Raw genomic sequence first — 22991 nt, 5'->3', positions numbered from 1 at the left:
TCCCTTCAGGCCCTTCCACCAGGAGGCTTTGGATTGGGTGACTCAGTGCTATTTAGCCCAGCCATTTTAAGACTAGGGGGGGGGGGGGGGGGGTCAGTAGTTAGAGAGGGCAGCTGCAGAGTAAGCATGGATTTATTCCATACTCAGATAGGGCCTCCCAGCCTTGCCCAAAAGAGTTTTCTTTTAGAAGAGACGCCTCACCGTGCACTTCCTGCCAGAAGGTCCTTATGATTTACAGTGAGATAGATTTTAAGCCTGATACCCCTTTGGAGCGAAGGGGGTCTCTTCAGGGGACCAGAGACTCATGAGTCTGCTCTGCTCCCTAGGTAGGCAAGCACCAGTGATGGATCCTGCTGCGAGAGACAGTGAGGGCAGAGAAGATATCCTGATTAAGATTTAAAGCATTTTTTGGAACTAAAGAGGAGTGAGGAGGTTTTTGGATTCTCCTTTCCCACTGGGATTTCAGCCCAGGATTAATAACCTGGTCCCCAGATTTTTCCACAAGAGAAATCACCTGAAGTAATAGCTGAGGCATAAAAAAAAACAGCATAACCAAAGGAAGAAAGTACAAGAGGAGGAGATCCCATCTGGATTTCCACCCAAGGAATCAAGGCAGGCTGGGTTTCCACACGCTCATGTTTGTACTACACACACACTCTCTCTCTCTCTACATGCCTTTGAAAATAACCTAGCAAGCTCTGAGGGGGAATCAAAATTACCCTCCCCATGATGATAGATGCAGATGTAGTGAGATTACAGAAAGCTGTTAGGTTGTCTGCGGAGGGGAAGAATAAACATTAGTGCTATGAATGGTTACAAAATTCAGCTATAAATAATAAGGTAGGAGAAATTAGGTCAATTTCCAGTGTCCCAGGAGACTGACAGCTGCCTTGACATGTGCTTCAAGAAAACAACATGTAGAGAGCCTACTTCAAATCTTTTTTCCTAATGTAATAAGAATATATGAAACTTCAATAGGTTAATCATGCAAAACATAATGCTAGGTCTCAGACTCCTAAATTATGTCTCATCAAATGCATTTTCCTCACAATAAGACATGGCTGAAAATCCTATTTTAATTTACCATAACTACCTCCTTTATCAACAAACCATTCTAACTACAAACTGAGGAGGTCTATTTACAAAGCTACATTAAAATCTGGTGTCAGCAGTGATTTTAACATCTAGTTTACTAAAGTTATTTAATTCTTTAGTAACTATGGTATTAAAACAAAATTTAACACAGATGCAAAGAAATCCTGCTGTCATCAAATGTCATTTCCACAGCTAGAGCCTGCAGGACAAGGAAGAAGAGCGCTCCATCCTGCCCCTAGTGTTCAGTTGGAAGAACTTCAGGAGGGCATGTAAGGTGGAAAGGGCCTCTTTGTGACTCACGATGGCGGGTGGATCAGCCACAGAGGAGCTTCTTGCTGACCAAGGGGATGGGGGATGGCTATGTCGGCAGACACATTAACCTGCCAAGGCAACCAAACAAAACTCAACTACACCTTCAAAAGTGTAATTACATTTTGTTTGTCCCAGCAGATTAATGCAAATTGTATTCTTTAATGAGATTTGTGCTAACTGCATATGCATATTAATGAGTTGCTTTTTGGGACCTTCCCTTCTTCGGATCATGTTTTGCTTTTTGGGACCTTCCTTTCTTGGAATTATGCCAGGAAGATTTACGTTAATGTTAATGCAAGCATGTTAATGAAAATGCATCAATGTTGCTGTAGTGCATGCTAAAGACATTTAACAAATGAATGGTAATACCTCTAAGTAGCCCCTAAATATGTTTTTGTAGTCTGGCATTGATGAGATGTGTGGGGAAACCCAGTTACATACGATTAACAAACAAGACAACACTTTGTCAAATGTGCCATGATTGAACAATGCCCATCTGCCAGAGACACACAAGCAGGCATTCTCAGTTGCAGGTCCCTTTCAGCATGTCTCCCTGAAGATCTCCAGCAGACTGCCGATTACAAATTTAAAAAAACCCAAACTAAATGGCTGTTTATTTCTTTAGGCTTTTGCTTAAACGTTTGAACGCTTAGCTGGGAGGAATGGCTAATAACAGAATTTTAGGTCAAGGCTTGTTTTATTGTTATACTGTTACTTCTGATGTTTTATCATGTGTTGTTATTCTAATTCACTTAGAATGATTATAGTTATTTTATGCAGAATATAAGATTGTATAAATAAATAAATCAAATCAATAAAAGTGATAGCACCAATCCCAGCAAATAATGCTTCAAGAAAAGAGTGCTTTGAAAGAAGCATTGCCTTCCATACCTGATCTAGATCTTCTGTGACAGGTTCCAAACCACTTAGCAGTGTGAGATCAACCAGGAACATTTCGGTCTTACTGTCTTTTTCTTCTGACCTTTATAAAAAGTAAATACAATTTAAAAAATAGATTACATTTCTTTGGGGGACTAATCAAAACTACGCAGGCAGGTGGAAAGTCTGCGGGTACTTTTACCAGGGGATGTTGCAGCACTTTTCAAAGGGAAATTACACATGTATTTATCCTTGCAAAATTTCCCAAAGTAAAAAACGTGCTCCGAGATTTGCAGCTGCTTTTTCAGCAGATAGCTTTTTATCCCAGCCAAAATAAGGTACATTGTTTTGAAAATGCAAATCTTCGTGCATTGTTACTTGCCTCCAGGAATGCCGCCTCAAAAACGCAGGTAAAAGTACGCTTTTAGTGGAACAACGTAGCGACTTTTAGCTGCAAACAGACTGGGCAATTTTCACATAGACCTTTTACTTGTGCAAATAGTGAAAATTACCCTCTCCAAAATCAAAAGTTGCATCTATTTTATGTGAATGGTTACTAAACAGTTTGCAAAATAACATGGATAAAAAATTCTAGAATAGCAAAAAGCCTGTTCTAATTCTGAAAAGAAATTTCACTCTCACTGTAAATACCATCCATCCTTCATCCACACAGTTAATACTCTTCCTTGTTTCTAAATAAATAGAAATGTTTTCTTCTACTGTTAATAGTAATTTTATTTTTGCTTTTGTCATTCTTCCAAACACAAATGCTTATAATTGATCAATGCCTGGATCTTTTAATGATTCTTATCAAATCAGTCTTGATATTTCTTGGTAAAGAGTCCCAAGGTCTCTGTGCATGTGGTGGACTTAAGCAAACTCAAGACTTGCTGACTTTCTTCCATTGTCACTGGTTTGTATTCTCCAGTATTTTCTTAGACATAGCAGGAAGTAGTCTCAGTTGAGACACTGATCTGCATCACTTCTGCTGCAGCCATCATTTGGGAGCAAGTTTTATGGACCTTACCAAGCAGAAAATTAGAGGTGAATTTATAAAGCCTGGCACATGCATCAGTTGGGGGAAATGTGCTCAAGTCAGACTCATGCATGCCAACTGAATTTTAAAAGCCACCCAGATGTGCATGTATCTCCCGCTGTGTACATATCTCAAAAGCTTTCAAAAAAGAGCGGGACGTGGGCATGGTCTGGGCAGGGCATGAGCGTTTTGGGCGTGGCCAAGAGATGTGCGCATAAATACTTTCGCGCCTGAGCATGCACCCAGATCCCCTACCGCGTAAGTTTGCTTCTGCTAGGTAAAATGTGTACGTTTAAAAAATATAAAATTCTATCCACACCTGAGAGGATTTAAGGGTCTGGAGTAACTTGGGGGAGTGAAAGCTATTCAACCAGGGGTGTTTGGAGGACCTAGCTGTTAACTGGGCAAACTGGTGGATCAACTGGTGAATCTGGCAATGGTGAGAACGCGTGCCCCTTTTAAAATTCCCAACTTGCTTGGTAGAAGCCTGATTTACACGCATAGGCGCATGCCCACTTAAAATTGGGCGCACATGTGCGCACGGTCAGGCTATTTTATAACATACATGCATATACGCATGCACATTATAAAATGGCCGTGCATCTGGGATCACGCCGAAGACCCGGCAATTCCTTTAGAATTCTGGAGTCTCCAGGCCAAATCTAGAGAGATCCCACTTATGCCGGCTACACTGTGGAATTGCCAGCTCCTAAAAGGCTTTCAGAATATCATTCAAATGCCATGGGACCTTTCTTTTACAGGCGGGGAGTGGAAACCATGCTGCCAGCACATCTCCTACGCTCAAATACACGTCATGGCGGGAACCTCAGGGGCGGCCCCACTGCATGACGTCAGTACCTCCGGGTATATCTAGCCTCCGCCTCCGTTACCACCTTGAGTTAGCAAAGACTTTGCTTCACTACTCTGCCTGCTCTAAGCTGCATGCTTAGACGCCACTTTCACGCTAAGGGCTTCTCTCTAGTAAGAAGCTCTAGACACCCGCTCCTTGGGGGTCTCTCGCTTCCAACTTCCCTTTGGGGTTCCTCACTAACTAAGACAACCGCTCCTCTGGAGTCTTTCTCTCTATTCTACTTTCAGGATATTGGACCACTGGGTACTCGCTCCTCGAGGGCCTATTCACCTTTATATCCTGTACTACGGACCTTCAGTTCCACCATTCTACCACCAAGAAGATGCCTTCATTCTGTGAGTACCTCTAGGATCCGGCGCTCCAACTCCACCCACCAGCCACGGCGTTACCTGCACTGCGGGCTCCTGCCTATCATGAACATCTGGGTGAGACTATACTTCTGAGCCTGTTGAACGTACTGGTACTTTATGGATCAGTGCCTTACCTTTCTGCTTTCACCATCTATCTATAGCAGTACAATAAAGACTCTATCCATTCTGTGTCTGCTATCTGTGTCAGCCTATCGCAGTGGTTCCCCACGGGGCTCCTCCCCATGGGCGGAGTCATCTCCACGACCAAGGGTCCACAATGCCTCAAACACAACAAAACCATTCCTTTCAGTAGTTAGGCCCACATTTTGCAAAATTCTAAAAATCAATGTTAAAATATGCATTCTAAGTTTTAGACAGTCTAAATCCCTTAACAAAAAAGAGTTAATCTCACATCCTTTTTTTCCGCTATAATCAAGACTGCAGCCTTCTGAACCACTTGAAAATTATGTACTGTTTTCAATGGCAATGTTCTTATGTTAATCTAGATAAGCCACAAGGCAATAATCTAAGCTCAGAACAACTAAAGATTGTATAATTGTTTTAAAATCTGAAGTTTTCAAATAAGGTTTCAATTGTTTCACTAATCTCAATTTCAAAAATGTCTTTTTAGCCATAGTTGATGCCTGGTCCTTTAAATTTGATGAAGAATCCAATATAACATTTAAGCTACAGACCTTTGCCTGTGAGTTTTTTTAGAAAACTAGCAGGGAGGATAACTATCAAACACTGTGGCATATCCATGCATAGATCTATGCCAGTATTTTATAACCCATGCATATCTTTACCTTGGCGCATTCGGGTACATATGTAGGCTTACACATGAATATATTCAATTCATTGAATCAGAGTATAAGAATGCATTGAATACGTGTACTTTATCCACCTGTTTTAAAAATGTATGCATGGTCATCACGTGATGCTGTGAAGGGAGCAGAAAGTGTTTTTGGCTGACTCCCTTCGGGCCTACCCGCCATCTGCCTCCTTCCTGCCGCTAACTGCTCCATTCACTGCTAATTTCTCCAGCCCACTGCGGTGTTGAAGGGGGTACTGACTTTGTCTGGGACCCCCGCAAGGTTATGCCAAGTCGGGTCCTAAAAAAGGAAAAAGAGAAAGCCTGACCCACACCTTCCAAGATGGCTGATGAAAAGACTGCTGGGCCCATTGAGCTGGTCGCCCCCGAGGTGTTGAGAACTGCGGTCAAAGGGACGGTAAAAAAGGCTATCGACCTTAAGTTGGATGGGAAGTTTGGGGAAACAACAGCAAAATTGGATGTCTTGTCCAGTTCACTTGAGTCCGCAGCTAGATGGTTTACAGAGGTGGACCAACGTGTTTTGGTGTTAGAAGATGGCAGGATATAGAAAATCGTTTGAGGCGCAACAACTTACAGTTTGTGGGCTTTCCCGAATCGCTGGTGGAAATTGAACTGCAGAGATTTTGGAAAAGTGACTCCTGGAGGCGCTCCATCTTTCTGAGTCTGTGGGGCCTGTACAAATTGAGCATGTGCATTGCATTGGCTCCTGGCTGGACCATCAAATTTGGCTGTGTGTGGTGATAGCTCGTTGTTTGGACTTTAATCAGAAAGCGGCAATTTTGCAGGCAATGCATCAGGGCCCCCCACCCCACATAGGGGAGCAGAAGATTTTAATTTTTCAAGACTGCTCAGTTAAACTCGTGGGGCTTCGGAGAGCATTCATGCCTGTCTGCAACTCCTTATATCAAAAGAAAATCCATTTTGCCTTGATTTACCCAGCCAAACTTCGGGTTACGCATGTGGGAGCAACTATCATTTACAATACTCCCGTGGAGGCATAGCATTTTCTACAGTCAATTTCAGGGGACTGATGCTGATATTGAGCCGGACAACATGGCAATCATTGAGGATCAGCTGCTGTACCTGAAGTCCTTATTTGTGTGTGGTAACCTTCATTAGGTGCCCACTGGCACATTGATTTGCCCGGAGCCGATTGTTCAGATCTTTTTCGGATCTCAAAGACTTTTTTGGAGCCGTGGTTCCTAGGTTTGCCATTTGGACAGTTTGTTGACTTTTCTGGTTGCTGCAGCTCAATATTTTATGAGCCGTGGACTCAGATGCTCTTGGACGGTACAATTACTGAAGATCATGGCATTCTTAGTCTCCCTATTCCAATATTTTTCTGAGATTTCTATTTAGGAGACTTAGTTCTGATTTTTTGATACTATGCCATTTATGTATACTTTTTGAATCTATGCCATTTATGTATTGGGATTACCATGAACCAGCTGTGCCAGAACTTTGTATGTAGACTGATCATATTCTTATTTTCTATTTGAAATTTCTACTGTTGGGGTCTTTTATGTGGTTGGTCTATCTACCATTTCACGGCGGTAGGGAGGAGTGTCATATGAATGACCGTACTTATCCGGGTTTCCAACCCGGGGAGAGGGAGTTGAGTAAGGGGGGTATAGGGCTAGTGGGCAAAGTAGATGCCCAAGTGTATCAGGCTTGGGGTAGGAGGAGGGGGAGGTAGGTAGGGGGGGGGGGGGGCTGAGCTTTGGGGGTTCATGTTTTGGGAGCTCTTGGGGTTTTGTATTGTGGAGGCTTTTATGCAGGATGCTACTTTTGTGTTTGTATATGTTAAGATTCCTGGCTTAAGTATAAGGGGGTATCTTAGGCTGGGTGGGGGGGGGGGGTGCCCTTTTGCGTAGAGTGTAAGATCTGCGTGGTGCCTCTGTGGTTCCCAAGCACTGCCTAATAAATAAGCTTTACGTATTATATCTTGGAATGTTTGTGGGCTGGGTTTACCTATTTAAAGGCAAAAAATCTTGAGTATGCTGAAGAGGCATCATAGCTCTGCTTCAAGAAACACACCTTAACGATGTTGCACATGGTAAACTATGTAAATGGTAGGTGGGGGAAGTATATTGGGCTTCTTCAGGATCTCATAAAGTGGGGGTGTCCCTTTTATTGCATAAATCGCTGTCTTTTCAATGCAGCGCTATGATTCGCGATCCCGAAGGTCACTATTTGATTCCTAAAAGGTCTTTACAAGGGAAACCAATTACTGTCTGTAAGGTTTATGCTCCGAACGAGTAAGATTCCAAGTTTTTTTCTCTTTGTCAGTTGCTAGGGGGAGCTTCCTCTATTCCTAGGGTCCTGGTGGTGATTTTACTGTGGTCAATGATCCCCAATTGGACAAATCACACCCAAGGACAACAGAAGTGGCTTTGAAACACAAAGGTATCCTCATGCTGTGTAAACAATTGTATTTATTAGAAGTCTGGCAGGTTCTCCATCCTATGGACCGGGATTACACCCGTGTTTCCTGGGCGCATGCTTCTCAACGTCACCTAGATTATCTTCTGTTTGTGCCCGCTATGTTTTCTCACGTTATGGCTGCAGAGATTGGCCCTCTGATGATATCTGATAATGCCTTGATTTGGGTGGTCTTGCTCTGGGGATCTGGGGGACAGGGACAGCAACCTTGGTGTTTTCCAGCATTTTCAGCTAAAGATAAATGTTTTCAAGACTTTCTGCAGCAATGCTGGGATGAATTTCAGGAGCATAACAAAGAGCGTGTTAGTATGCCCGCCCTCTTTTGGGAAACAAGTAAGTCAGTGCTCCGGGTGAGATTATAGTCTATGTATCCCACAAACGTAAGTCTTTTGATGCCCAGTTGTCAAAATTGAAAGACAGGTGTGTCGTGATCAACGGCGCATGTGGGGGTGGGCGTTCTGAACTAGCTAGGTCAAATTATCTCACCTCTCTAGCTGTCTTGAATTCCTTGCTACATCAGTGCATGTTTAAATCTATATTTTATTACAAATTTCAACTTTTTCAATATGGTAGTTAGACGGGGAAACATTTAGCCAATATGGTAAAATGTAAATTGGGGGCTAAATATATAGCAGCAGTTTTGGATAAATCTTATAAAATTATTAACTCCCGGGAGGGGATTAGTGAAGCTTTTCTTGAATACTTTCAACAGCTCTATGCTCAGCAACTGGGGGATGTAGCAGCCAGGTCTTGTTTCTTTTGACGACTTGCTCTCCCACAACTCACTGATGCGCAATTAGATAAACTGAATGCACCTCCTCGTCTGGAGGAAATTTAGTATGGGATGCTGGGGAGCCCCTCATATAAAGTGCCTGGGTCAGATGGCTATGGGGGGGAGTTTTATAAGATCCTACGAGAGAAAATGACAGCTCCCTTGCTTCTTTTTTACAAGACCCTACTTGAACAACAATCTTTTCCACCTTACATCAATAAGGCCTTTGTTCTTTCCCCTAACTCCTTTTTTGCCTACCTTTAACTGCATCGTTATGTACAATCTTTGCAGAAATCTCACCTCTGCAATGCTTTAATGGACCTGCTGGAAGAGTTTTTCCAAGTAGACAGGTGGGGTCGGATAGGGATTTCTCGTATTCGAAAGTCCTTGTTTAGTTTACAACCTGAGGTTTCAGCTGTGGGGTTACATGCCAAATAGAAGGCAGAAATACCTTCTTTAACCGATTTCCCCCTCCTTCATGCCATAAAGCGCATACCTGAGCTGACGGATGTTACAACTCTCCGAGAGATGCAATATAAAGTTTTGTGAAGAGCATATTTATCTTCCTGCTGGCTGTATAGGGTGCGCTATGTGAACTCTGAGCTGTGTAGTAAGTGTCAGACGGACAGGGGTACCTTAGGACATTGTTTTTGGGACTGTACTGTTATTCAAACTTTTTGGGGCATGGTTCAAAGGTATCTGTCTCTTTTGGTGGGTCACCCAGTGGTTTTTGCCCCAAGGGTATTCTTTTTTGATGTAGCCTCGTCTTTTTTAGGCACAGGGGAGGGATAAGTGTCTTTTGATTCGAAAGGCATGTTTGATTGTGAAGAAGGCCATTCTGCTGCACTGGCGTGAGCAAGCCCCTCAAAATGTTTGGCTCTGGAGAAATAAACTACATGCACTAATGCAAATGGAAAATCAGACTACCACACATTCGTTTAAATATAAATGTAAGTTTATCAGTACTTGGCATCTTTATTTACAAAGATTATCCTCTAGGGCTAGAAGTGAGCTGCTCAATTTCCCATGATTGGGTTGGTGTGGAGGGGGGGAGGCGGGATGGATGGGTGGCTTCTGGGAGGGGGTGTTTCTGTATAAAATTGTATACCTGAACACACCTTGGCCATTCTTTGGCATGCTTCAGAGTCATGTATGTCAAATGTTTGTGCTGTTTTTACACTCAATATACAGTTTCACAAAAATGTATGCATTTATATATTACGCACAAAATAAACAGAACTTACTCATGTAAGTTGGGTTTTATGTACGTAATGTAGAGATTACTTACCTGATAATCTCCTTTTCCTTAGTGTATACAGATGGACTCAGAACAAGTGGGTATAGTGTGCTCGTGCTAGCAGTTGGAGACGGATCTGACGTCAGCACGGGTACATATACCCCCACAGGAAGTGAAGCAACTCAGTAATCTTCCTTGCAAAAGCTGTTATGGATATATGTGTACTGACCGATCAAGTAATTAATGAAACAGGATTCCCCTGACCGATTAAAGTAGCTGGAGACCGCCAGCGTTCCCAACCGGAAGGCGTCGACACCTGGTAGAGTGGACGCTCTCGTGTAAGAAATGACATGCCTTACCTTGAAGTGGTGAAAACCCATGGATACTGGCAGCCGGGCGGGATGGTGAGTCCATCTGCATACACTAAGGAAAAGGAGATTATCAGGTAAGTAATCTCTACATTTCCTAGCATGTAGCAGATGGACTCAGAACAAGTGGGATGTACAAAAGCTACTCCCGACTGGGTGGGAGGCTGCCTGAGGACCGTGTAGGACTGCCCTCGCAAAGGCTGTATCCTCCCTGGCCTGGACGTCCAGTCGATAAAATCTGGAGAAGGTATGGAGGGAGGACCATGTCACCGCCTTACATATTTCTGCGGGCGACAGCATTCTAGATTCTGCCCAAGAGGCCGCCTGCGCTCTGGTGGAATGAGCCTTGACCTGCAGAGGTGGTGACTTCCCGGACTCTACGTAGGCCGCTCTGATAACTTCTTTGATCCAGCAGGCGATGGTGGGCTGTGAGGCCGCTTCCCCTTGTTTCTTCCCGCTGTGAAGGACGAAAACAGATGGTCCATCTTTCGTACTGCTTCTGTCATTTCCAGGTATCTGGGCAGCAATCTGCCGATGTCGAGATGGTGTAGCAAACGCCCTTTTTCCGACTTCTTCAAACCCGCCGTGGTTGGCAAGGATATGGTTTGGTTGAGGTGAAATTGTGAGACTACTTTAGGTAAGAAGGATGGAACCGTGCGAAGATGGATAGCCTCTGGAGTGAGCCTGAGAAAGGGATCATGGCAGGACAGCGCTTGTAGCTCTGAGATGCGGCGTGCTGAACACACTGCCAGAAAGAACACCATCTTCAAAGTTAGCGAATGGAGAGACAGGCCCCGGAGGGGTCTGAAGGTGGATCCCGCGAGGAAATCCAAAACTATGTTGAGGTTCCACAGGGGCACTGGCCACTTCAGTGGCGGACGAATGTGCTTGACTCCTTTCAGGAAGCGGGAAACATCTGGGTGCGTGGCAATGGTCTTGCCATCCCTCCTGGGACCGTAGCAAGACAGTGCAGCTACCTGAACCTTGATGGAGCTTAGGGAGAGACCCTTCTGAAGCCCATCCTGCAGGAAATCCAGAACAATAGGGATTGTGGTCGCATGTGGATTGGTGCCATGAGTGTCGCACCAGGCTTTGAATACTCTCCAGATCCTTATGTAGGTGAGGGATGTGGAAAACTTGCGCGCTCGGAGGAGTGTATCTATCACCGGCTCCGAGTAACCTCTTTTCTTCAGTCTAGTCCTCTCAATGGCCAGACCGTAAGAGAGAATTGAGCCGGATCCTCGTGGAGGATGGGACCTTGACATAGCAGGTCCCTGAGAGGAGGCAGGGGAAGGGGCTCCCCTGTCAGTAGTCTTCTCATGTCCGCGTACCAGGGTCTTCTTGGCTAGTCTGGTGCCACTAGAAGAACTAGGCCTCTGTGCCTCTGAATCTTGTGTATAAGGGCGCCCAGCAGGGGCCACGGTGGAAAGGCGTATAGCAGGGTCCCTGGAGGCCATGGTTGAACCAGGGCGTCTATCCCGTGCGAGAACGGATCTCGCTTGCGGCTGAAGTATCTGGGTACTTGAGCATTGGACCTGTCCGCTAGTAGGTCCATGTCCGGAGTCCCCCACTGATCCACAATCATCTGGAAGGCTGTGGGGGACAGCTGCCATTCTCCCGGATTTAGGCTGTCCCTGCTGAGGAGGTCTGCAGTGGTGTTGTCCCTTCCGGCAATGTGGACGGCGGAGATGTCCTGGAGATTCGCCTCTGCCCAAGCCATCAGCGGGGCTATCTCTAGGGACACCTGTTGGCTTCTGGTTCCGCCCTGTCGGTTGATGTATGCCACCGTGGTGGCGTTGTCGGACATCACTCTGACTGCTCTGTTCCGCAGTCTGTGAGCAAATCGCAGGCAGGCTAACTGGACTGCCCGTGCCTCTAGACGGTTGATGTTCCACCCCGACTCTTCTCTGTTCCACCGCACTTGGGCGGTGAGCTCTTCGCTGTGTGCTCCCCATCCACTCAGGCTGGCATCTGTGGTGAGCAGAGTCCACGTGGGGGAGGACATCTTCGACCCCCTGCTCGTGTGGTCGGACTGCAACCACCACCGTAGCTGGGTCCGCACTCTGGCTGGTAGAGGTAGATGCAGGGAGTAATTCCGGAAGCGTGGGCTCCATCGAGAGAGGAGGGAGCGTTGTAGTGGTCTCATATGGGCCCGCGCCCAGGGTACCACTTCCAGGGTGGATGCCATGAGACCGAGAACCTGCAGATAATCCCAAGCTATGGGCCGGCTGGCTCCCATCAAGGACTGTAGACGCGTCTGGAGTTTTAACCTTCTCTTGGTGGTTAGGCTGACTTTGTCTGCCTGGGTGTCGAACTGGACTCCCAGGTATTCCAGTGATTGGGAAGGCTGTAGGCAACTCTTGTTTAGGTTGACTACCCATCCCAGGCTTTCCAGAAGGGAGATCACTCTGTTGGTTGCCTGATGGCTCTCCTCTCGTGATTTCGCCCTGATCAGCCAATCGTCTAGGTATGGATGGACAAGGATTCCTTCCCGTCTGAGCGCCGCTGCTACCACTACGATCACATTGGTGAAGGTCCACAGCGCCGTGGCTAACCCGAAGGGCAAAGCCCTGAATTGGAAGTGTCGTCCCAGAACCTTGAAGCGTAGGTAGAAGAGGGTTAACCTGCCCCCTATGGCTTCGTCCCCCGGATGGATCGGCTGATTCTCATTGTGAGGTGCGGCCGGGATCTGAACCCGAGCCGGCTCCCCTCTTGTGCTGCTTGGGAGCATACCAAAAAGTAAGAGATGTACGCCTTACCTGATCTTCGGCGCTTCCCGGCTGCAACCCGAGCGGTCTCTGGCTGGGGGGGAGAGGGGAAATACCTTCACCGCCGCGCTCGAGGAAGTGCACCCGCTGCCTCTAAGCCGCCGAACTCGTCTCGCTCGGGGCTAAGTCCTCACCGGGACCGAGGCGCCTCTCAGCCACGCCCGAGCCCTCTCGCTCGGGGGCTAGATCCCTGCTTGGGAATATACACATTGAATAAAATAGGGGGAAGTGAGGATTCTTGCAGAATCCTACACTGTTAACAACCATGTTTCAGAAAAAAACCTTCCCTCTCAATATTTTTTTGAGTTCTCTCAGACAAAAAGATATAATCTGATGGCCAGACTTCCACTCCCAGATCCAACAATTTCCCTTAGGAGGATATGGTGATCCACTGTATAGAGTGCAGCGGACATATCTAGTAAAACCTGATTCTTCCTTATTCAGTTTCATCTGCATATCCTCAGTAAATGCCAGTAGGACTAATTCTGTATTACTGGCAATCTAAAATCCCAATGGCATGGGCCTAGTAAATTAGAGTATTATCCAAGTTGTACTGGCCCCTCCCTTTCTATCAGTCTAAATAGGAAAGGGAGATTTGTCATGGGTCTTTGGTTATTACAATCTAACTGATCCAACAAAGGCAATTTAAATAAAAGGTGAATAATGTCCCTTTTTAATATGAGAGGCAAAGCACCCTGGCCTGAGGCTCTGCAAGGCCACGGTCCTCTGACTTTTTAGGAGCATGAAGGGGGAGTGAGGGGATTGCGACAGTGCTGAGAGGCACAGAAAGGAAATAATCAGCCATCCTACCTGCCACCAGTGAGGCTTCTTTTCGTGTGTGTGTGAAGGAGGTGTGTAGATCATGGTGGGGGGAGTAAAAGTGATGAGTGAAGGGATTGTGAGGGTGGGAATGAAGGAGGTGAATGGGGGGTCAAAGCGAAGGACTGAAGAGATTATGGGGAGGTGGGATGAAGGAGGTGAGGGATTGTGGCGAGATGGGAGTGAAAGAGGTGAGTGAGGTGATTATGGGAGGGAGGGAGTGAATGATGGTGAGTGAGGGGATTAGGGGGAAAGGGAGATGGGAGATGGGGCAGAGAAGAAAGCAAGGTTGGGGAGATAAGAGGGCTGAAGGAAGAGGATGGGGCAGGGGACGAGAGCAAATAAGGGTGGGGATGGGGATAGAGGAGGGGCTGAAGGAAAAGAGGGGGTAGGGACAGAGAGAGCTGGGATGTTGGAGGGGGAGGTTCTGGTGGCAGGAAAAAAGAAAAGGGGGCCAAAATGGCCTGGTCATTGTTTTTCTTGGGGGTATTATGTTGGAGCCACCAAGCCTTCATTGTTTTTCTTGGGCAGGCCTCTCCTCTCTCTCCTCTGCTCCCATCTCTCACCTCTCCCCCCATCCAGCTCTTCTCTTTTCAGCCTCTGCCTTTAGCCCCTGTCTCTCTTCACCCTTACTCCCTTTGGCCTGCCCCATTACCCCTCCTTCTCCGTTTGGCCTCTCTTCTCCATGTCCTCTTTTCCCTTCTGCCCCCTCCTCTTTTTCCCTGCTCCCATCCGCTCCTTTTGCTCTTTCTTCTCCCTCCTGCCACCTCTCCACCAATGGCCCCCCCCCAACAAGAAAAAAAACGAAGGCTCGGTAGGCTCAGTAAAGTATCGTATTATATTGGGGCTGCGGAGCCTTTGTTGCTTGTCTTGGGGGCAGACTCTCTTCCTCGTCCCCAAACCCATCTTCTTTCTGTCCTGCCTTCCCTTCAGTCCCATCCTCTTTCTCTTCAGCACTCCTCCTATCTCCCTATTTCTCTTCTCTTTCAGCATTTCACCTTTCTCCTTATCCCCACTCCTCCTTGTTCTCTCCCCATCTTCCCCTTCTCTCCTCTTCAGCACCCCCACATCCCTCCTCCTCCTCCACTTCCTTTTGCTTTCGCCCCTTGTCCCAACCCTCCTCCTCTCCCTTCAGCCTCTCTCCTCTTGTTTTCCCTGCTCCAACACTTCCTCCTGTTGCTCTCTCTGCCTCCTGCACCTACCCACCTTCCACAAGAAAAATATCAAAAATTCAGCGGCCCTATCATAATACCATATTATATGGGTGCTGCCAAGGCTTTGTCATGTTTCTTTTAGGGGGTGTTGTGTAACATAACAGCCCTCACTCACCACAGGAACAATGACTGGGCTCTAGCTTAGTCTAGGAGGAAATGTATGTCTGTTTCTAGAGCTCCGGTATTGCATTGCATGCAGAGTCTGGCTTCTTGAGATTAACCTTCTAGTTTTTGTCTGCATATTTCTGTTTTTAATGTGTAATCACTTACTGTATTTTGTATTTGTTGAAGGTTTTTTTTTTTCCATGTGTGACTAAGGCTTAGTTCTCTGCTAGCATGTAGTTTCTGTGCAGGGATCTGGAACAGTCTTATTCTTTGTGTTTTCCCAACAGGGTAATATTTGCAGTGCTTCCTAATCATAGGTAGAGTTGTTGCTTTTGGAGTCTTGTAAGTTTATGCTGCTGAAATATGGCAGGTTTGCTCCATAGGTGCTAAGCTTTATTCCCCAGGATTTTGTACGATTTCACAATATGCATGGTCTTAACCCAGGGACTTAGAAATGTCCTTGCTACTCTGTTGGCTGACCTTTTCAATGCTTCTTTAGAGTCTGGAGTAGTTCTGGAGGACTGGAAAAGGTGCTGTTCCTTCTTTTCAGTATATGGTCACTTATCAGCACATCCCTTTTGTCTTTCAAATTTTTCTTGTTTAACTTTTTCATTTTACATTATTTTGGGAAGAACTTCCAATAGCAGATTAGTATCTAAGTGATTTTTTATAAGTTATAGAGAGTTTTTCACTTAGTGGGTGGGGTGTCTAATATAAGTATGTGCAAAACTAATCCATGTGGAGACACTTCCCCATGAGGCAATCCAAATAGTTTTGCCCAAGCATCTTGTCCTTAATTATGTAAAAAAGCTGAATCAATTATTATGAATATGTTTTTACCTTACATAAATTAAAGATGGCCCCCTTCATTTTTAGTCTGAATGGAAGTGTAGATGAATGTGATTGCATTAGGAAGTTCTATATGTGTATAGTATATTGTTTTAATTTTCTTTCACTGTCACAAACTGTTTACAAAAGCCCAACACTGCTTGATAGAGGTACAATAGTTATTTTTTTTGTTTATGTGACAGGATCACCAGTTGTGTTCCCGTTTACGAGTTAATATGTCAAGGCATTTTGGATGGTGGATCTGAAGTTGTACAAGGAGAATGTTGACTTGGCAGGCAATATTGCTGGATGGCCAATGAATGGCATCAAGCATAGTTCTGAGCCATGGATTGTACTGTAATTTTTTTTTAGATGTTTTAACCTGAAGTACCAGGGGAGTTTGGTGTGTGTTTTCCTTTTAGTGTTTTTCAGGGGAGAAGAATCTGTGGTGAGTGGCCTAGGAGAGTATAAAGCCTGGGTCAAAGTAGCAGGAATTGCCCTTTCTGGAGTATGGAGTGAAGGCAGAGAGGGACCTCCAGGATGTAAGAAGCCTGGAGTAGCCTGCTTGTGGGCTGGTGGGCCTGGGGAACCCCCCAGTATGGAATTCGGGGGGGGGGGGGTCCTCTCAAGGGAAGAAGAGCTTTTTCTTTCAAGGGAAGAAGGCCAAGGCCAAGAGTATGAAGAGGAGATTCATCTCCCTGAGGAAATGGCTAGGAGCTAGGAGTGCGCCAAGAAGTATCAGAGCATGGAGAATACTGGATAGACCTGCACATTGCTGGAAGGGGGAAGTCAAGATGATCAAGTAAAAGGGTGAGTAGCAAAGGAGACGTGAATAAGAGTGAAGCTAAATGAGGAGCCAGGGATGTGAACCCCATGTCCCATACTGGAGATTGGCCTTTGGACGTTTGTAAATGGAGCTTGGTATTTAAAAGGAAGAGGAATCACACACTTCAGATTCATCTGTCCCTTGTGTGATGAGTTAGGGGTTGGAAAGAGATGTACCTATAAAGTGGCAAACATTTGGCAACTGAAATATTGGAGAATGTAAACCCTAACTTCTGTTAAATGGAGGTAGAGAAAATTATGGAGTGTTAGAAGGGAGGAAATTGTATTGTAAAGTAGAAAAAGGTATTCCAAACCTTGGGATACAATGTATTAATCTTAGGTTTCCGAATGTTTTACTTGACAGAGTATCCTGTGAACTCTGAGTAATTCAATATGCTCTGTATACCTTCATAAGATCTGTACATTGTTACTGGCTGGACATTCCAGAAAATAAAGTTGAGTGTTTGATGAGACTGAAGTGGAATGACTTTTATGGTGCTTCAAGCATAGTCAGCACCTAATGCTCTAACAAAGGGACAAGGATCATAGAAATGAAACATAGAAATGACGGCAGAAGAAGACCAAACGGCCCATCCAGTCTGCCCAGCAAGCCACGCAGTTTATCCATTTTTTTTCCCACCCTTTTTCTCCCTCCCACCCATCACTATTGGCTTCCAGCACCCTCCGGCCCCAACTCCCTTCCACCCCTCCACCATGCAGAGAGCAGCGCCGTATCTGCATCCCAGTGAACATCCAGCTCAATCAGGGGTAGCAACCGCTGCAACAAGCAGGCCACACCTCTGCCCCATACTCTTACCCACCCCTGCTTTGTTTGTTTGTTTTTTGTTTTTTTGGAGATGGCAGCTAGTTGTATAACCTCTGACCACTCAACACATCCTACCCCACTGCATCTTGTTCATCCATTTCTCCATCTGCATGACCCCTTTCGAACCCACTGAATAAATTAGAGAGACTGATGGCTAGTAAAATGGGTCAAATCCTCTCATTCTTTTATGTGTCCCATTGGAGGGAGGGAGGGGGTTACATTTATGATTTTGATTTAAACACCTAGAGTCCTATTCTAATGCAGCACAGTAGTTCACTTGAACTCCTGCAGCTTTGGTAAGGAAGAGTAGATGTACGTGTCTTCCATATTAAATTTAGAAACATATGGAAAACGACAGCTGATACAGACAGTAAGGCCCATCTAATCTGCCTGATTTTCTCCTGTTGCACTGCTATAAACCCCAGCTGATCTCTGCTGTTGCTTCATTTTTTTTCCTACCTAAGGATCTTTTGTACTTATCTCATGCTTTCTAGATTTGTGTTATTGCTTTTGATTCCACCATCTCCTCTGCGAGGTTGTTCCATGTGTCTACCACACTTTCTGTGAAGAAATATTTTCTGATGTTCCTCCTGATATAATAGGATGAAAAGAAAAGATTTGCCCATTAACATACTTTATGCATATGGTGTAATGTAAGTCCTCTTTCTTCTTTTCAGAAGCAGAAACATCTCTTCTCCTTCGACTGCGAATATCAAACCAGTCAAGTTTGGTCATTGTGCTTAGTGGATCATCATTTTGCACACTTTCATAATCATCATAGTTATAGTTGAGGTCTTCAGGCTCTAAAAATATTAAACAGAATTACAGGTGATGAAATAATCGATGCCAAATTAGAGAGAGAGAGAATGCCTTTCTGGATTGAGCATGAGTCTCCAAATTACTTGACAAGCCAATGGCAATGAAATTTGATTTATATGCACTAATATTTTTGTTATTAAGCTATTTTAATTTTCATTAGAAATTAAGCTTTTTAAACAGTATTTTGCATCTTATACCATTTTCAACTATAATAAGATGTGCAGATTTATTTTTAAACTTTAAGGGGCGGATTTTCAGAGCCCTGCTCGCGTAAATCCGCCCAAAACCGGGCGGATTTACGCGAGCAGGGCCCTGCGCGCCGGGAAGCCTATTTTACATAGGCCTACCGGCGCGCGCAGAGCCCCGGGACTCGCGTAAGTCCCGGGGTTTTCGGAGGGGGCGTGTCGGGGGGCGGGCCCGAACCGCGCGGCGTTTTCGGGGCGTGTTGGGAGCGTTCCGGGGGCGTGGCTACGGCCCGGGGCGGCCCGGGGGCGTGGCCACGCCCTCCGGACCCGCCCCCAGGTCGCGTCCCGGCGCGCAGGAGGCCCGCTGATGCGCGGGGATTTACGCCTCCCTCCGGGAGGCGTAAATCCCCCGACAAAGGTAAGGGGGGGGGGTTTAGACAGGGCCGGGCGGGTGGGTTAGGTAGGGGAAGGGAGGGAAAGGTGAGGGGAGGGCAAAGGAAAGTTCCCTCCGAGGCCGCTCCGATTTCGGAGCGGCCTTGGAGGGAACGGGGGTAGGCTGCGCGGCTCGGCGCGCGCCGGCTATACGAAATCGATAGCCTTGCGCGCGCCGATCCAGGATTTTAGCGGATACGCGCGGCTCCGCGCGTATCTACTAAAATCCAGCGTACTTTTGTTTGCGCCTGGAGCGCAAACAAAAGTAGGCTATTCGCGCGCCTTTTAAAATCCGCCCCTAAATTTTAGCCGGTGAGCGCTGATATTCAGAGCTATGCAGCTAAATTTAGCTGAGAAATTCTGGTTGGAATAAAATGACTTGGATAACTTTATCTGGGTATATTCAGTGGAATGGTGAAGAGATGACAATGTTGAACATGTTCAGGCCAAACTGCTTCTCTAATAGGGTCATTCATCATTTTGCCATAAGGGCTTAGCATCTGCATTAGGGCCCTAACATGTGTGTTAATTACTGCAGCGTGTATTAATAAATTTATTGCTGGAAATAACTACACCTTTTTTGGCTGCGTTGTCCACGAGATAGGACCGAAAATGCTTTTACTGCATTTTGAGAGAGAGAGAAGGGGGAGAGAAAGTACAGGCTGATAGAGAGTACAGGCAACAAATTTACTCTTCTTTCAACATTCAACACTCCTAATAACACCATATCTTCACAGGTGCGCACTGTGCTGTACATACCTGTAACGGTGTATCTTTAACTGCCCCCCCCCCCCCCAAGCCTTCAAAATCCTCAACCCCCCTCACCCCAAGTTAAAAGTTCCCTGTTACACACCCTGTCCACACCTGGCTCGCGCATGGGCTTGCTCACCTCTCTGGTTCCACGGCTGGTCCCGGGTTGGCCTCCCTAACGGCAGCTGCGAGCTCTTCTAGGCCTCGGCGTCCTGCGGTGGCAGTCGCCGAGCCTTCCACTACGCATCAGGCCTCATACCCCTACGCGCGCGCGGACCGCCTGGCCTCTTGTAGGGCCAGGGGCAGGTCCTAGCTCCGCGGCGCGTCCTGATTGATTCCCTGATATAAGGAAGTCCCTGCTTGTACTTCCTTGCCTTGGCAATCGGGTTACTGTCTTGCTAGATTGTCATTGCGTCTGAACCTTGTTCCAGTCTTGTTCCGAGTCTCGTTCCAGAATCCTTCTGTTCCAATCTTCTTTCTGCCTTGTTCCTGCATCCTAGTTCTCCAGCATCCTCCTTTTCCTGTTCGTCTGTTCATCTATCCAGGTAGTCCCCTTGGACTGTCTCTCTGGTACTGACCTCAGTCTGCTCCTCGACCTGCCTGCCTGCTGCCTGCCTCCTGACTGCTCCTCGACCCGCCTGCCTGCCGCCTGCCTTCTGACCTCAGCCTGTTCCTCGACTTGTCTGCCTGCTGCCTGCCTTCTGACCTCGGCCTGCCTGTGACCTCGGCCTGCCTGTGACCTCATCTGACCTCCGAAAGCTGACCCCTGCTTTGTTGACCACTCTTCGGACTGATCCCCGGATTCTGACCTTTGCCTGCTTGACCACGTGTCAAGATTCTGGCTCTGTTCCTAGCCTTGCCATCACCTACACTGTTCTGGTCCTCCTTGCTCCACCTGACCTCCAGTCTCGAACCTGACTGCGCTCCCCTCCTGCCTGTGGACACGCCTGACTCTCATCTCTCCAGGAGACCCTGGGAGGCCCACCTAAGTCCAAGCGGCCTGGGGGGACCTCAGGCTTCCAGTGGTGAAGCTCATCCTAGCCTCTGCCTCCTCCAGTACTCCGCCCCCTGGGGCAGTTGCTTCCTGGTCCCTACCAGGGAGCCGTTCTCCACTGCTCCAGGACAAGGGTCCAACCCCAAGCGCAACAGGTTGCCAAGGCCGTAAACTCGGTGGAGTCTCCCACCTCCAGGGCCCTACCGGGTTTGGCCGCCATAGTTAAACAACATCACCAAGCTTTGGAATCGCTGGCCTCTTCGGTGGAAGAGCTTTGTTGCAGCTACAAGATACAGCTGTGGCCAATCCCGAGGGCCTCTCGGCCTCCATGCTTCCCAAAGCATCGTTGGCACTTCCTGCACCTCCTCGATACAATGGGGATCCACACTCCTGTCGTGGCTTCCTTAACCAGTGCTTCATGCAATTTTCACTGTAACCCTCGCTGTTCCTGAAGGAAATCACCAAGGTGACCTTCATCCTATCTCGCCTGGAAGGGAAGGCCCTTTCATGGGCCTCTCCCTTATGGAAATGCTCTGATCCCATATTTTCCAAGTTATCTGAATTCATCGTTCTCTTCAAGCAGACCTTCGGAGACCCGGGCCACCAGGCTGTTACCAGCCATAACCTACTCCACCCTCATCAAGGATCACGGAACCTTTCCAAGTATACGGTGGAATTTAGGACTCTAGCCACGGAACTTGGGTGGCAAGAAGATTGTATGCAAGCCATCTTCCTAGATGGACTCTCCTGTGCTCTCAAAGATGAGCTCTCCATCCGTGAGACTCCCACATCTCTAGAGGACCTGATTTCCCTTGCCGGGAAGATCGATCATCGTCTCTGGCAAAGACGCCTAGAAGTAAAGGCTCCCTGATCTCCTACACACGTCCCACATATGTCTCCAGTCCTCCAGCGAAGACGTCAGCACCGCCACCCTCTTCTGTGGTGGAACCTATGGAGGTGAACCGTGGGCGATTGTCTCTGACCAAACATCTCCGCTGGCGGAAGGAGGGACTTTGCCTTTACTATGGCACTTCTGGATATCGTCTGCAATCCTGCCCGATTCGTCCGGGAAACTGCAACGCCTGAACCTGGTGGGGGTCCTGAGCTTAGGTGCAACTGTTACTGGCCCTCAACTCTTGCTTCCCGTGTCTCTAGGCATCAAGGCCCACACCTTCGCTACCACTGCTCTTGTTGATAGCGGAGCAAGTGGCAGCTTCATTATGGATGACATTGTCAAACTTCTGAACATTCCTCTCCAGCCATTAGAGGTGAGCCTCCGCATTGCCTCCATCCAGGGAGAACATCATCCAGGGCTCATCACCCACCAGACAGTGGCTGTTCATCTTACCGTGGGCACTCTCCATGAAGAGGAGATGTCCTTCTACGTGTTGAAACGATCAACACATCCAGTTCTCCTGGGGCTGTCCTGGCTCCAGGCCCACGAACCCCAGTTCGATTGGCATTCCCTGCAGTTGGTACAGTGGTGCTCTAAATGCCAGAAGACCTGTTTACGTCCTGTATCCCCAGTAGTTCCTGTTCTGAAGTCTGTTACCTTGCCTGGTTTACCTCCGCAATACTCTGACTTCCAAGATGTCTTCTCGAAGCAGAAAGCGGATACCTTGCCTCCGTTATGCAAGTTTAATTGCCCTATTGAACATCTGCTGGGCACCATGCCTCCCAAAGTCAGAACTTGCCCGTTGCTCAGCCCGAGACTCAAGCTACGTCTGAGTATATTAAATAGAGATGTGCTTCGTTTTTTTCTACCGGGTCGTTTATCGGTTCGAATACTTCGTGGTACAATTCGGGTTTTCTCGTTTCGTTTTTTCAAAAAACGAAACGAGAAAACCCAAAACCAGGCCGAAAAACGAATCGGGAAATGAAGCTGAAAAAAACCCCACCCCAAGCATTTAAAACCGTTTTCAAGCATTTTTCGTACATATATACAACCCCCCCCCCATCCCGATCCCTCCCCAAGACTTACGAAGATCCCTGGTGGTCCAGCGGGGTCCCGGCTTCCATTTGCCCTCCGTGCCCGGTGACTGTACAGTGCAAGCCCTGCGCCTCAAAATGGTGCCGAATAGCCCGAACTACCATGTCACAGGGGCTTTCGGCGCTATTGGTCAGCCCCTGTCACATGGCCATCGGCGATGGCCATGTGACAGGGGGGTCAGGAGGGGGCTCCTGACCCCCCCAAGGCTTGCCAATAATCCCTGGGGGTCCAGCAGGGGTCCA

At 47.1% G+C, this 22991-nt stretch overlaps 1 protein-coding gene across 1 annotated transcript in view; it reads right to left on the bottom strand.

Annotated features, from left to right (window-relative positions):
- Positions 1–22991, bottom strand: part of LOC115092143 (complement C4-A-like) — a 274266-nt gene that overhangs the window by 32452 nt on the left and 218823 nt on the right. Inside the window, exons 33-34 of the mRNA XM_029602749.1 lie at positions 18214–18382; positions 2299–2389 (exon numbers count right to left, since the gene is read on the bottom strand). Of these exons, the coding sequence (XP_029458609.1) occupies positions 2299–2389; positions 18214–18382 (260 nt within the window). The remainder of the gene's footprint in view (positions 1–2298; positions 2390–18213; positions 18383–22991) is intronic.

This window comes from Rhinatrema bivittatum, chromosome 5 (assembly GCF_901001135.1).
Source record: "Rhinatrema bivittatum chromosome 5, aRhiBiv1.1, whole genome shotgun sequence".
NCBI lineage: Eukaryota > Metazoa > Chordata > Amphibia > Gymnophiona > Rhinatrematidae > Rhinatrema > Rhinatrema bivittatum.
The sequence above is the reverse complement of the archived record's forward strand: the minus strand, read 5'-3'. Positions and strand labels throughout refer to the sequence as shown.